This window comes from Erpetoichthys calabaricus, chromosome 3 (genome assembly GCF_900747795.2).
Source record: "Erpetoichthys calabaricus chromosome 3, fErpCal1.3, whole genome shotgun sequence".
NCBI lineage: Eukaryota > Metazoa > Chordata > Cladistia > Polypteriformes > Polypteridae > Erpetoichthys > Erpetoichthys calabaricus.
The window spans coordinates 188,611,125-188,626,667 of record NC_041396.2 but is presented as its reverse complement, the minus strand read 5'-3'; the positions used below and the strand labels follow the sequence as shown (position 1 = coordinate 188,626,667).

General features: G+C 39.5%; 1 protein-coding gene across 2 annotated transcripts in view; it reads right to left on the bottom strand.

Moving 5' to 3' along the window:
• sesn1 (sestrin 1) overlaps positions 1-15,543 on the bottom strand; it is a 444,013-nt gene that overhangs the window by 6,720 nt on the left and 421,750 nt on the right. The window contains exons 1-3 of one of the 2 annotated variants that reach the window (XM_028797618.2): positions 3,334-3,528; positions 1,505-1,570; positions 140-340 (exon numbers count right to left, since the gene is read on the bottom strand). In XM_028797618.2, coding sequence (XP_028653451.1) covers positions 140-340; positions 1,505-1,570; positions 3,334-3,435 — 369 coding nt within the window. In that variant the 5' untranslated portion in view covers positions 3,436-3,528. Of the gene's footprint in view, positions 1-139; positions 341-1,504; positions 1,571-3,333; positions 3,529-15,543 lie in introns of those variants that run through there. The other variant, XM_051925612.1, reaches the window with a different exon arrangement.

Genomic DNA, 15,543 nt, shown 5'->3' with positions numbered 1-15,543 from the left:
CTATACGTGAACATTGAATATTTTACTTATAAACATGCCTACTTTCAAGAGTGTCTCTATACTATACTACAGCAACTATGGAAAAGTAACTTAATACTTTTAGCTACATATATACTACTATATATATAGTAGCATTTACCATGATTCCAATGTAATGGCGGTGATCAAGAGGAAGAGGTCCATCCATCTGCAGAAGGTAATGCTGAGTCTTGAGAAAACTTTCCAAATACTGAGGATGGAACCCCATTACCAATGAAATGTTGTCCAGACGACCCAAAGTGGAAAATGTATCTTCAAAGATTACTTGGGTTTTAGAATCCACTTTGCTTACCTGAAGAATCTGACAAAACAGAAAATGTACGTTTAAAAACAAACTACAGCAGCAGCTATACCAACCACAGAGATCAGCAAGTGGTATCAACTACCAAGTAACAATTCTATCAAAACCAAGAACCACACTTAAGGTTAACCAGAAAATCAAATCTGCTTTGATTAAATAGTCCTGCGTTTAGAAGGGCATGCCTAGTGAGTCACAAGATCAAAATGATAACCTGTACTGGTTACATGTGCACTCCATGTGCAGTTTTACACCTGGTACTGTATATACACATGGGCTACCTGGAACTGAGCTACACTTTCACTTCCTTAGTCTCTTAGATCCGTTATCTTCAGTTTGCTGTATTTTTCTAAATTTAATGGTTTGAAAATTTACTGTCAAAGTGGATGCATTTGAAAGACAAATTTCCATTATTTCATTCAACAGTCAACTGTAACACTTATAAAATTTCACATTGTTCTGTGTACTACGTCTATAGTCAGGTGTGAATCCGGTAAGGGCTTCAAATTCAAATTTAACAACTTTGAAAAGGTTGGACATGTTAATATTCTCATTTACTACCCTGTGTGGTGTGGAAAACATTCTGCATTTCAGTAATGTCAAGAAACAACACCCTTAATTTCACTTCACATACTGTAAACCTGAAAAAAAGTTACTGTGGTAATGACTAATATTTTATGAAACCAAACAAAAACCAAAGGCATTCTCAATTCTCTCATACAAAAATTACAGTCTCTGCTGTAAGCCCAGACATGAAACGCATGCACGCTCCTGTTAACACCACTTCCATAGAAAGCACAGAGCAGTTCCTTTACTTCTGACAATTTGCTTTATTGGACAACATAAATGTTAGAAATATGTGTGTTGTCCTCTGATGCTTCTTCAGCTAGCACCACTGTATATCTAGTTACTATAAATGTTTTTATTTTCAAAGATTCTTATTTTGGTAATTAAAACTTCCAATACTGTAACATGGAAAAATTTGCAAACAAAAATGTAATCCAAAATTAAATCAAACATTACAAAGACAGGAAAATGAAACTTTTATAAGAACAAAAAAAAATAAATTCAACTGTCTGAGAGCTTAATGGAACTTTCAAGGACTTGACCAAATGGTGGAGAGAAGTTTGCACCAAAACTATACAACCCACTTAAATGAAGGCCTACCTTTGTTTCAGGGATAAATCTGCTTGGGCCCTGTCCCAGGGGTCTTGGGATCCGTATGCCAATTTCCTGGAAGGAAGACATTGAACATTTAGGATGCAATATATACGCAATGAGCAAAAATTCAAAGTGAAAAGGTACAAACAAGCAACAAAAAACAAAACCACAGACTGCACACTCCTGGGCAGGTAAAGAGCAATCCGGCCCACATAGTATCATCATTAATATATAATACAATTATTAGAAACTGACGGAGCCAAGGGCAAATGAAAGAACAGTCAGGAAATGGGAACCACTTTGAGCCCAACTTATAAAACCAGTAAGCACAAGAATGCTTCAGGAGTCTCACACCATACAGCTTCCATTGAATACATTGGATCCAACTGCAATTGCCAGTCACTTAACGAAGGTATTTTTAAGTCGGTTAAACTACTCCTATATTCTATTCCTATTATAATGTTTGCCAAAAAAATGTATCATATCCCACCAGGCTAAAAAGGTACAAACTGTGCCTGCATCATGTGGAAAACAAACCAAGGTGTGTGGTTTACAAAGAAAATACAATTTGCTGCCATCCATTTATTTAAAGTCTATAAAAACAAAAAGGAGCCTTGAGACTACTGTATATCCACTAGCACTTCTTCTCAAATATACCGTTTGATTGAGGAAACCCCCCTAAACTGGGTGAGCAACTACAGAGGTGTTTGCACCTCAAAACGCCATGGCACAAGTGCCTTCTTTCTTACCTTACCATTAATATGCCTGTTGCTGGGCAGGAGAAGAACGGACTTCCTGCAAACATGTACTGCAATAAAGCTGGTTTAGCAAATGTACAAATGAATTCATTACTCGATTTATGTGCGCGTGTGTATGCGCACGCACTGTAAAGCTCAACTTCTTAGACTTGCATTGGTTATTAGTTGAAAGTCTTAATTTGTATAACTAATAATTATACACTGGGGATGAAAAAAAGAATGGGAGACAAAGAAGGAAAAGCAACACCGTTGAAGATTCTTAAGCCCTATGATGATAAAACACGTTCTAAAAAAAAGGTGTTCTGTTCAAATTATTAAAATAGATTTGTAACATTGCTATACAATGGCTTGTAATCATACTGCATCGTATTTACATTGACACACCATAAGCGGGGAGATTTTCCAACAAGTTAACAAACATCCCCAGCGCTAAGGAGGCCCACCCTTGTTTCTGCAAAGGGGGTAACAAACATGGCAAAAGGCGCAGGCTGAAACATAATCCCCGGCAACAGCTAAAGGTTTAGTTTTATTGCATTATTAAGAAGCTATAGCACGGCCGGGAATCACGCCACTCTCGGGTCCAGACAATCGACTGTTTTCTGTGTGTTTTGGAGATTCTGCACCCAAGCCAACCAAATGGACGGAGTCTTTACTTAGGCTTTCAATTACCAATCTGCACTAACAATTTCATCTCGTGTGACAGTTGTACCTTTTAAAAAACCGTAAAAAGAAGAAAACTTTGGGACTATAAACAATTTACTTGCTCTGCATTTTGGGGGGGTTTAACTGCAGCAAACGCAGACGATGCCCGATAAATGAGGCATTTGTTTAGACGCGTACACATTGAAAGGGCAGGCACTGCCAGTTAAATGGCCGGTAATGCATTATAGCAGAATCCAAAAGACTGTGTGATAGGCACAATGTGCAGGTATTGAGACGCGTCCCTCCATAGTCTGGGGCACAGCAAAGATAATTCAAGTGGGCACCCAGCTCAGCTCGCCTCTCATTCAGTTCTCCAGCACGTCCACGAATGTGCCTCTTTTTTTGTTTGTGCCAGCAAAAGATGCGCAGTCGTACCTTTTTGCAGAGCCGTTCGCAGTGAGCACACATCTTAAAGAGCCCGCTGACGGTCACAGAGCTGTTGTCCACGGCTTTGCGGGAGCTTGTCGAATGCCTCATTCCGTCGTTCACGCAGCGATATTGTTCCCCGCTCCAACCAAAAAAAGCGCAGCCCGTCTCCACCGTAAGCTCTCGAAATCTCGACTTTGTGCCAGGACATAAATGTCAGCTTCAAGAGTGACGCAGCGCCGGGACAGCCAATGAGATGAGGCGCACTCTCTGAGAAAAACAACTTCTGAATATATTAGCCACACTCTACGGATTGACAGCAAAAGTGACCAACCATGGAAGAATGTTCGAAGCCTTACGACAAACAACAGTAGCGAACGCGGGAAGGCGGGCTCTATGTTGCAGCCAGACGCCAAACAAGCAAGGTAATCAATAACACTATTCTTCTATCTGGAGGAGTGCCAATAGGAACTTCAGCGCCCGGAATATGGTTTATTACATTACTGTTATGAAAAGTAATGCATTTTATTTTATGATTTTCTTGTATATGCTGCAGAGCAGTTAACAAAATGGTGAATAATTTGCAGCCTTCTGTCTATTGCAAAAACAAACTGAACATCACGTGTGCCCCGCTCCCTATCTGTGAAGTCGAAACATGACAAGTTATCTCGTTCGGTTTTATTAATAATTGTGTGTTATAATAAAATTCCATGAACATTTTTCTAAATAATAATGTTTTCATTATAGCCCTCTAAGGCTCCCTTTTATTTTAATTGTTGCGGGAGCTTATTAACCGGCTTGAAATCGTGTTGTTTAAATACATGCACTGTCGTCCTGGTTAACATTCATTGTCCTAAACTTACTGGACACAAAGGTCTGAGCACATCGGTCCGCAAAATGAATGCCATTCAATGCATTGCCTCCTGGAGTTGCCATCTATCTGACTCGAGCTTTGTCATACACCACCAGAGCGCTCTGTTACTTATCAAGCCCATCCCCCCCCCCCCCCCCCCCCCCCAGCAAGTCAGCCCCTCACTGTCCGATTATATTATTCACTCTAAAGTCTATCAGATAGGCGGTTAAGGTCATTACTGTTACACGAACTGAGCACTGTGAAATTCTTGTTTGCATGGGTTAGCCAACATGAACCACATCAGCATTCTCCCATGCCAAGATTTTGTGTTGTTAAAAAATAATTTTACATTTTTTTATCTGCTCAGGCCATTGATTTATTCACTCCATGTTTCTTGCTTAGATGCAGACGAATTGTTGAAATCAGCTCAAACCTGGGAAATAAGCTGACAATGGAAGAAAGACAGTAAAGGAGCTGCATGCAAGGAATCCATCATTTAAAGGTTAGTGTAAACATTATGCCATACTTTACTTAATTCATACAATTATTTGGTACATTTTTTTTATACTCAAGCATACGGCCGAGAGTGTGAAGGGGATTCTCCAGTAGAGTGGTTAGTGATAAGAACCATTTCAGTTTTCTTCTTAAAAATGCAATTATCTTTTGTCATTTGGTTTAAACAGAATTGGAAATGGATTGATGGAAGTTAAAAATATGACCCTAGTATATCGTCATCTTCCTTAGGGGAAAATAAGTGAACCCTAGATTCCTGCAAGTACACTTCAGTGTGAACCATGACATTTATGACCACATCAACCATAAATGAATTTTACAAATGCTCCATTTTTCAACACGCATTATAAGGAGCGCATCACCTGTAATTTTTAATATAAGATGAAAGAGAAAAGATTTGATTGAGCATGCTATGACACACAGCAAACCAATCATTTGTGTAGTGTAAAGACATGGCTTCCCTTTCCTACGACACTTTGCATTAAGAATCAAAATAGTTCTGTCAGCCTCACAACATATCCAAATAACATGATAAATCACATATTTTATTGAAGAATGTCTATGAAAGTAAATATTCATGGTTTCTTAGTATTATGTAATAGGCCTAATAATTATGCATATGCAAGCTCTGGAAAAAAATTAAGAGACCACTGCAAAATGATCAGTTTCTCTGGTTTTACTATTTATACAAGTGAGTATGTGTTTGAGGAACATAAACATGTTTGTTTTATTCCATAGACTACTGACAACATTTCCCCAGAATTCCACATAAAAATAATGCACTTAGACATTTAATTGCAGAAACTGAAAACTGGCCAAAATAACAAAAAAATGTGCAGTGTTTTCAGACCATGAATACTTAGAAATCAAGATCATATTCAGTTTTAAACAACACAATACTAATGGTGAACTTAGAAATGGTGAATTGAGAAATCAGGATTGGGTGGAATATCACTGACATTTAATCACAGCTTTCACACGTCTTCCACGTTACTCTTGGGTGACTTTATTCCACTCCTAGTGCAAACATTCAGTCACCTTGGCTTTGTTTGATGCCTTGTGGCCCTCCATCTCCCTCTTGATCACATTTCAGAGGTTTTCAGTGGGGTTCAGATGTGGAGATTGGCCTTGCCGTGACAGGGTCTTGATCTTGAGGTCCTCTATCCACACTTTGAGTGACCTGCCTGTGTGGCATGAAGCATTGTCCTGCTGGAAAACCCAATCCTCTGAGTTAGGGAACATTTGTCAGAGCAGAAGGAAGCATGTTTTCTTCCATGACAAGTGTGTACATGGCTTGATTCATGCATCCTTCACTAACAAAAATCTGCCCCATTGCAGCCTTGCTGAACCACCCCAGATCACCACCAAATTTCACAGTAGGTACGAGACACTGTGGCTTGTAGGCCTCTCCAGGTCTCTACCTAACCATTAGATGACCAGGTGATGAAAAAAGTTGAAAACTGGACTCATAAGGGAAGACGGCCTTCCTCCAGTCCTCTCCTTGTGGTCTTTGGCAAACCACAGCCTGGCTCTTCTTTGCTAGTCATTGACGAAGGGCTTATTTCTAGCTTTGCATGACTTCTACCCCACCCTGAGGAGCCTGTTTCAAGCCATCCTTGCCATGCATTTAATTCTAGCTGCCCTTTGCTATTCTTTTTGTAGGTCAGTTTATGTCATACTATGGCTTTTGAGTGATGTTTGAAGGAGGTGATGATCATCCCAGTTAAGTGGAGACTCGTTTCTGCCCTCTGCCAGTCTGTAACATTGTTGTCCCCAATGTCTGCTGCTTGACCTTGTTCTTATGAACTGTTGTCTTTGAAATTTTGAGGATGGAAGCAACCTGATGCTCAGTGTATCCCTCTGCTAGTAAAGCCAGAATTGCACATTTCTTCTTCTCACTCAGAATCTTTTTTGGCATAAGGAATAGATATTTCTATATTCTGGTTACATTTAAAGTACTACTAGCACTGTTTTTGCCATCCAAACTGGTCCAATGGCAAGAGGATAGTGATGACCACAGCACTGGTTTTTCAAATTGTCCTCATTAAATCAGATTTGGTTCAGGTGATCACCCAATCAGTACCTCATTAAGTAAAATGAGCTGTGCTTGTGTTGGAATTCCCTCACAGACACTGGAATGAAATGGCTGCCATATTATTCAGAATATTGAAGTGCTCTCTTAATGTTTTCCAGCTGACATGTAAATAGCTGTAAATACAAATTATCATTTTAATAAAAACATGTTTTTTGTAATTGTCTTCTTGCTTCCCAAAAAAAAATGTTTTTCACAGCTATTTCATAATATGGAAGAGTAGCCCAGAAAGTTCTGTAACACAATAATTTATTACAAAACAATTTGAACCAACTCATAGGATTACTAGATTGGCTACACTCATTTTTCTACATGATATCCGTCCACATTCACTAGTCAGTCATTTTACTTCTAACTGATCCATCCTTTTTCCAAACTCCCTTATCCCGAGCAGAGTCATAGGGAAGCTGGAGACTATTCCTGCATGGATCAGGCAAATGGCAGGACAATCCCTGGCTAGTGTGCCAGCATAGTGGAGCGTGAACACACAAACACCCACATGTCTTTATTAACTAGCTGGGCTTTTTTTTCTTCTTCTCTTTTTCTGCATTCAGAAATGCACAGAAGTGTGAGATTTACACATATAAGTAATTATAAAATGTACACTTTTACCATAGCACTTAAGTCTTATTTGTGATTTTCCCATGAACTCACCTTTTCTGTTCCCTTAACTCTAATTTAATAATGACAATTAACAACAAACAGAGCATAGATCTGGGCAAACAACACTGAATGCCGCAAGGCAGAGCCAGTAATGTGCTAATTTGTAAATCACAGCTTAAATAACCAGAATATCTGGAAAAATGTAATGATAATGATGAAGATGAAAATCTTAAAATAGAAGATATCTCAAAAATGCTTGTTACAGTCCAAACAATTTTGAAAACAGTTTTGTCATTTCTGTGTTGACACTAAAACACAGAAACCTGGCCACTGAAGACAGGGGTCCAATTAGAACAGGTTGGTGGGCTGAAAACCTGCAGCCACAGGGGACCTTCAAGACTGAACTTGGCAACAACTGTCAAGCAGGACACCATGGACACCAAGTTGTATATATTTTCTGTTAATTTTGACAGAAGTATAGAAAGCATTCAAACATGGCAAACATTTGTATTATCTAGCTTTATAACTCAGGTAGCAGACACATCTATTGTTCTCTGAGATATGAGTGTTCCTCTCTACAGAAGGCAAATCTATGAAGTGGCAGGTTACGATGAAAGAGTGCATGGATGGGAGATAGAGAGAAAGAGAATATTACACTCATCATTGCAGGAGAAATTCTAGCTGCTCCTTGTGTGAAGTGCAATAACAGGTACACTGAAGACATCTTAATCAACAACAACACTGATTTATTTCTTGTAGAGGCCAAAGTCACACAAGGAATGCCTCAATGGAGTTTAACAGGCCCTAATTTTTGACAGCCCCCAGCCTTAACTCTCTAAGAAGACAAAGGAACAAAACTCCACAAAAGAAAAAAAATGTTTTAATAAATCCAGCTTAATGTCAACAGCATCTGAATGAAACCTAGTATGTCTACTAATTGTAGGGTTGTCTTCTGAGATTTTTCAGGTAAGAAAGAAAGTAGTTTTGATGCCATGTTTTTATAATCACTAATGCGTGTTGCATGTTGGTGAGCACATGCGAGTAAGGACTTCACTGTACTCTGTACACATGACAATAATGACCGTATAAACCTATCTTCTCATTCCTTGTGCCCTTTATATCCTAGTTTCCTCCTCTTCTGCCCAATTCATCTAAAGCCACTGCTTTTCTGAGATTTCTTTGGAATACACTGCTCATGCATTTTAAGAAGCTAGAAGAAACTATTTAAAAGGTCAGCAGCTTTTACTCCTTCCACATTTGTATTGGTCCTCTGGTTACTGTATATAGTGCAGTATTATTAGATAAATGACTCAGTATGCCCTAGAAATCTCAGACATTAATGAACTTTAGTAGTGCCAGTGCTAAAACTTGAGGTGTTTGATAGATATTGGAAAGCAGGGCAAAAGTGATGCCACTATCTGCCTCAGGGATGCAGGCGTACACGTGGCCGTATTATCACAATGCCCCCAAACTAGATAGCTATACACCTACTACTTAGCTATTGAAATGGGGGGAAAAAACAAGTAGCATTCCAACGAATTGCCACTTAGAACATACAAAAGCAGGGAAGAAACTTACACCTTACAATATTGAAACAGATTAGTCACGAAAATGTTCAGATAATCCCATACTGGGGTAAAGTCAAATGTCTGTGATTCATATTCTAAAGTCTTTATAGCCTCATTTGCGAAATGGACGTCAGTTTAAACATATCTCAGCTTAGTCCCTGAATAAGAATTGCAGCACACATATGACATATGAAAACTAAACCTGAAACTGAAGAATGCAAGTCTACTTTACAAAGTTGCAAGTGAACAGTAAGTTCGCTGTGGGGTAACATGTTTAGAGTTAGAGTTGTTCAGATTCCTCCATTTGTACCACGTCTCTGCTCTAATACCCCAAACTCTGCAATGTCCAATGACCACTTAGTCCTAGTGCCTCTTTTGCCAAGGAGCAATTACAACCCACTCCCATTTTATGCCCAATATTTTCATGTTGAGGTATCTGGACCCATCTTTAAATTGCTCTTGCTCTGTATGTGAATTAAACCTTTGCCAACTAGGAATGAAGCAGTTATGGTGTTGTAGCAACTGACTACTTTCTACCCCATCGAGAAGTGACAAGCCTGTAGTCAAAGCATTTTAAAGTCGTACTTAGGCCGTTTCGATTGTTTTTGCCCTGAACAATTCTTACTTTTTTTGTGTAAAGGAGTGTCACAGGTGCTTTGGCTACTTTTGCCATTCCCTGGTGCCATTATAAATGTATTAAAATATTACAGTATAAAGTAATGTTGAAGCAATGCTGTCAAGTATCCACCAACACTTACACTGCATGCTAATTTATAAGCAAAATGTCCCTTAAAGCATTAATAATTTATACCTGTATCTTGTATTTTCACCCAAATACAGTATATTTTTTTTCCACAGAGTTTAATGAACTGACAACATAACAGCATCAGTTAATCTGATTTGAGTGCTCTATTCTATAAAATTATTTTTTTATTGCGTCAAAGAATTGAGACATGTTGTATGTGGGTCAGACATGCAAGTGAGACTTTCACCATACTAATATTAGTCAGTCAGTCAGTCAGTCATCTTCCAACCCACTATATTCTAACACAGGGTCACAGGGGTCTGCTACAGCCAATCCCAGCCAGCACTGGGCACAAACAAGGCGGGAACAAATCCTGGGCAGGGCGCCAGCCCACCGCAGATACTAATATTAATAAAGCTGAATTTGATCAGAATCAAAGAGTATCAATTAGAATACATTTATGAAAGAAAGGCAAACATATTTAAGTTACATTAGTTTAAATGTAAAAAAACAAAACAACAAATACTTTGTCAATATCAAAGACCTAAAGAGAGCAGTGAATACATTACACCTCTGACACCATTCATGTGCTTTTTATGGTTGAAGAAGACAGAGCAGCTTGCATTGGTGGAAAGTTATAAAGAATGACAGGAACATCTGCACAATTTGTGTCTTTAAAGTATTGTGTTTGTGCTTGCCACTTGCTGTCCAGTCTCCCTGACATCGCCATTAACTAAAGTCTGTTTGGCATGAGTGACAGAGGGCAGAGCACCTGGATCTTGTATCAGTTTCAAATTGGATTGTTTTCTGCATGGAGTTTCATGTTCTCAGTCTGTTTGTTTCAGTTTTTAGTCCCACATGCTTTGTGAGTAAATGAGCTGAGGGTAGCCGTATTTGCTACTTTGTGCTAAACTTTCTTCCCATCCAGGATTGTTACTCTGTACTGGAAATTCTTGAACAGGAAATTAGGTGAGTCCTATCTTATTGACCTATATGTGAGCTTAATGTTTCAGCTACAGTTATGTTAGTAACATTAGAAATCCAAGTGATGATTCTGAACTAAGGGCTAGGAGAAACTGCACATTTTATTTAATAAACATGAAATGATTCCATTTTACATATTTTTGTTGAATTTCTGTCTTACTATTAATAATGAGGTGAACTCATAATTAGACATGGGCTATAATGTGCCAGTTGTAATAGTTTACAGGTACAAGAGGACATTACATTTCAGCTGCATTCTGAAAAATGCTACACAGCACTCTTCTGTGGGTTAAAACCAAACACTCCACATACCTACTTAAATGCATAATCTTTGCCAAACAGTTCTGACATTCCTTCACAAACAGATCTTTTTTTATTTCACTGAGGCACGGCTAATATTTTTGGCCAAGTGACTACATTTATATCCAAACGTTTCAACTTGTGTTTTCATAGAACAAAAAAACCACTCTTGCTTTCTTTGGCTTTTCATTTATGCAACCTTTGCTATGTACAAGAATGCAGGCAGAAGAAGAAAATTAATAAGAGTCATTTTTCAAGTTAAGAATAATGTGCTAATGTAAAACAAAATCCAGATTTTCTGGAATGTGGCCAAATGTCAGATTCCTTACTTGTAGACCTTTGTGTAGATGAAAACAAAAAAGAACAAAACAGCTGTGGCAAAAGGGAAAATTAAAAACTTGGGAGGGACAGACAAAATACTTACATAAAAAGAGTAAACCCTGAAGTTGAAAAGATCTGTTTACAGTAAATTTATCAAAGTAAACCACTGGATCACTTTAGTATTCAGATGATGATCACGAGGTACACTTTTTAGTGTGTAGTCAATTAATGCCAACAGAATGTTTTTTCTCTAAAATAATTACTTGATTATTTTTTACAAAACAAAAACACATTTTATTCAGTTGCATGGCACTTAATGTGCAAAGTTAACCTTATAGCAAAGTCAAAACTGTACAAAAATGCATTCATTTCAGGGAAAACATCCTGCAGCATTCATAGATAGCACTCTACCAGGCAAGTAGACAGCCTCTACACTGTTCAATGCTTGCATGGACTGGGTGTTGGGCAAGGTTGTGGGGTCCAGCGGCTGTGGGGCATCTGTTGGTGAAGAAAGATTCACGGATCTTGACTTTGCCAATGATGCTGTGATCGTCGCAGAGTCAATGGAGGCTCTGATCGAGGAGGTCAAGAGACTGAGCGAGGAGTCTGAGTGTCTGGGCTTGTGAGTGTCCTGGATAAAAACCAAGATCCAGGCCTTTAATGACCTCTTGGGCACAAACATCAACAGCGTGTCTGTCTGCGGAGAGAATGTCAAGCCTCATCATGAGGTTTACTTACCTCGATAGTGACATTCATGTCCTATGAAGTCAGTAGATGGATTGGGAGAGCATGGGGGGTCATGAGGTCGCTGGAAAGGGGCATGTGGTGCTCCCGATATCTATGCAAAAGGACGAAGGTCCAAGTCTTTAGAGTCCTGGTGCTTCCTGTCTTGCTATATGGTTGCGAGACATGGACGCTATACAGTGACCTGAGATGAAGACTGGACTCCTTTGGTACTGTGTCTCTCCGTAAAATCCTTGTGTACCGTTGATTTGACTTTGTGTCGAATGAGCGAAATTACCTGCATTGTGAGGGAGTGTCAGTTACGGTACTACGGCCATATGGCGCGTTTCCTCAAGGGTGATCCGGCTTGTAGGAGCCTTATTGCTGGGGACCCGAATGGCTGGACCAGGCCAAGGGGTCGCCCATGTAACACCTGACTGCGGCAGATAGAGGGTCATTTCCGGAGGGTGGGACTGGACTGTGTGTCTGCCTGGGGGGGCTGCCAACTGGGATCCCGAGCTGTTTTGTCACGTGGTGGGTGCGGCATGTACCAGTGCATGCTCCCCAACTTGACCCGACCTGATTGATAGTGCAAAAAGTACCATGTTTGGCAAATCTTGTGTTTTACATATCTGGTGTTACATGATATTAAACAATGAAGGTGCCATAGTTGTGCTTGCCATTTCACTTAACATTTCCCATTTTGGGTGTGTGAGGCAAACCCACTTCAACACGGTGAGAATGGCCTAACTGTTGCAGATCTCTACCTTCTGCCACCCCTATTTTGATACAACCATCCCAATATCCATCTACTTCTTGTATTTACTTTTTCTAGTTCAGGGTTGCAGGGGACAAAAATCTTTGTAAACTTTTAGTTACCTAAAGATTAGCCTGGCTTCAGTAAATTCAGATAGGACAGATGGTGCGTAATCCACTGATTTCAAACACATTATAATATTATTAATATTCATACTACGTGTAATGTATCCTGCAGTGTTATATGTACAATGCCTGCTTCAACAGCCGTGCAGCTCTTGTTACTTAAGGACAAAACAATGAAAAGTAAAAACAGCAACTCAAAAATATTAAACAAGGGTGTATCACTGGTAGATTTTTTTAGTTATTTAGTAACAGGAATTATAACAATAAGATGAGCAGGGGTGAACATTCACAATTATGTAAATCCAGAATCTAGTTAGGACTGCTGGTTCATGAAGTTGCAATAATTAAACAAAAATGTATGACTTCTTTTATACCCGATATATCTCAGCCCCTGGACCCAGATTCAAGTAACAGTCTGGCTGCTGTCTTTGCCAGAATTGCGTGTCCTCCTGGTGTGAGTTTGTCTTTCATATAGCAGCTGGCAACAGTAAACTGTCTGTAAAGGAGTGATCACGTGTGTGTGTGTATGTGTATGAGCATGCCCTGTGATGAACTAGGCCAGAGATGGTTTTTCGTCTACTATCCCATGCTGCCAGGTTTGGCCTTGGCCACTCCCAACCGTCCCCACTCCCCCAATGCTGTATTGAAATAAAAGTATTGAGAAAGTGAATAAATCAATGAATAAAGATATATAGAGAGGGACAAGTTAATATATCAATGCAGTCAGACAAATCACATTTTCACTTTTGAGAAAGCTATTTTTACAGGTGACTCTTTAAATCAATGCAAACTTTTGGCAAACAGTCAAACAGTTCAGCCTTGATCTAATTAAAAAAAACTCATTTATAGACCAGTACACCTCCGCTACTAATGTACTGAAGTTGTTGATAGATAGATGACATAAGATTAGATTTAAAATGTTTAACTATCAGCTACTTTACAGCCTTGGTTTAGTTTTTATATCTTTCTAACAGCCCTGATGGTGCATCTCTGTGCTGTCCCACTGCCTACTGTTCTCTCATTACTAAGTGCGCCGCTTGTATGCTCCATTAGCCAACTCTTATATATCATGACAGCCTGCCTGGCTCATTGCTTCACTACATCCTCAAATCAATCACATATCAAAGCCTCTCAAGTGATGAGTCTATGGCTGTTCTGCTCCACACTATCAGTCTTAATCTTAAACCATATATTTTATAGTGGACACCATCCTAATGCACTTTACAAAATAATTTACAGCTTTATGATTTTTACCCAATAACCAGGAACACATACACATGGTGCCACTTTGTTTGAATAGATTTTTGGCAAAGGCTGATTTGGATAAAGTTTAAAAACATATATACACATAGATACATATACAGATTGAAAAGGAAGAGTTATAAAAATAGTGTGAGGGAGTGCCCAGCTGGCAAGTGGCTGCCAGAAGCAATGGCACAACCAAATTGTCATAGTTTTGGCAAACATTAATAAAGTAAATTCCAAAAGAAGGCAGAACGAGTTGTGCCACATATACTAGAGTGGGCAGGAGGTAGGATTGCCAGCACAACCTGCCATCTTGTCATATTCTCTATGAATGTTAAAGGGCAAGTAGCCCAGCAAGTGAACAGAATTTCCGACCTTCTTAAAAAAAGAGTTAGTTTAGAAAGGGCAGGCAAGAAGCCACCAGACATCTTGGCCAACTTGTGGTAGTCTTGGGATACTGTTTGAGAAAGCTGGGACCTGGTAGCCCAGTCAATGGGGAGTTTGGGATTACTGAATAGAGGCCAGTTCTCTCCTGCCTAACCAGTGGGGAGCAACGTAGTGTAGAGAATAAGCAGTTCAAAGAATCTGCCTCTTAAGAGCAACAAAAAGCCAAAGGTTTCACAGATACAAGAGGCAACAAAAAGAAGTTCTAGTAAAGTGCCACTTTAGCACAAGTAGTGTCACACCTGACACTTCAGAAATGATTCTACAGGTTAACCAGAGGTGATCAATAAACTGGGTTTAAAGCTGCCTCCCAGTCAAGAGCCAGTAAAGTCAGGAGGTAAGCTGATACACAGGCCAAACTAGCAAAAGGAACACACTCATGAGAGAATAAGGGAGATGGGAGGTGAAAAAAGGAGTGATTTGTCAGGGATTGTCTTATGGCCAACAGTTGATCCAGCCCACCAGATCGGCAGGGTATCACTACCAACCTGTGTAGTCAAACCCGGAGAAACAGTAGTTTGTTATTTGGCCTGTTTTTTAACATTGTGGTTTTCCCTACCTTCAGTATTTCATTAATATGGGAGCATTGTTGAATGTGTTTGACCTCCATCCATCCATCCATTTTCCAACCCGCTGAATCCGAACATAGGGTCACGGGGGTCTGCTGGAGCCAATCCCAGCCAACACAGGGCACAAGGCAGGGAACCAATCCCGGGCAGGGTGCCAACCAACCGCAGGACACACACACCTCCTTGGTGTTTTTCTGAGTGCAAATGCCTGCCACAATGATAGATAGATAGATAGATAGATAGATAGATAGATAGATAGATAGATAGATAGATAGATAGATAGATAGATAGATAGATAGATAGATAGATAGATAGATAGATAGATTTGAAGTCACTATTGCAGCACTGTGCTAAATTAGACACAGCTGATTTAAAAT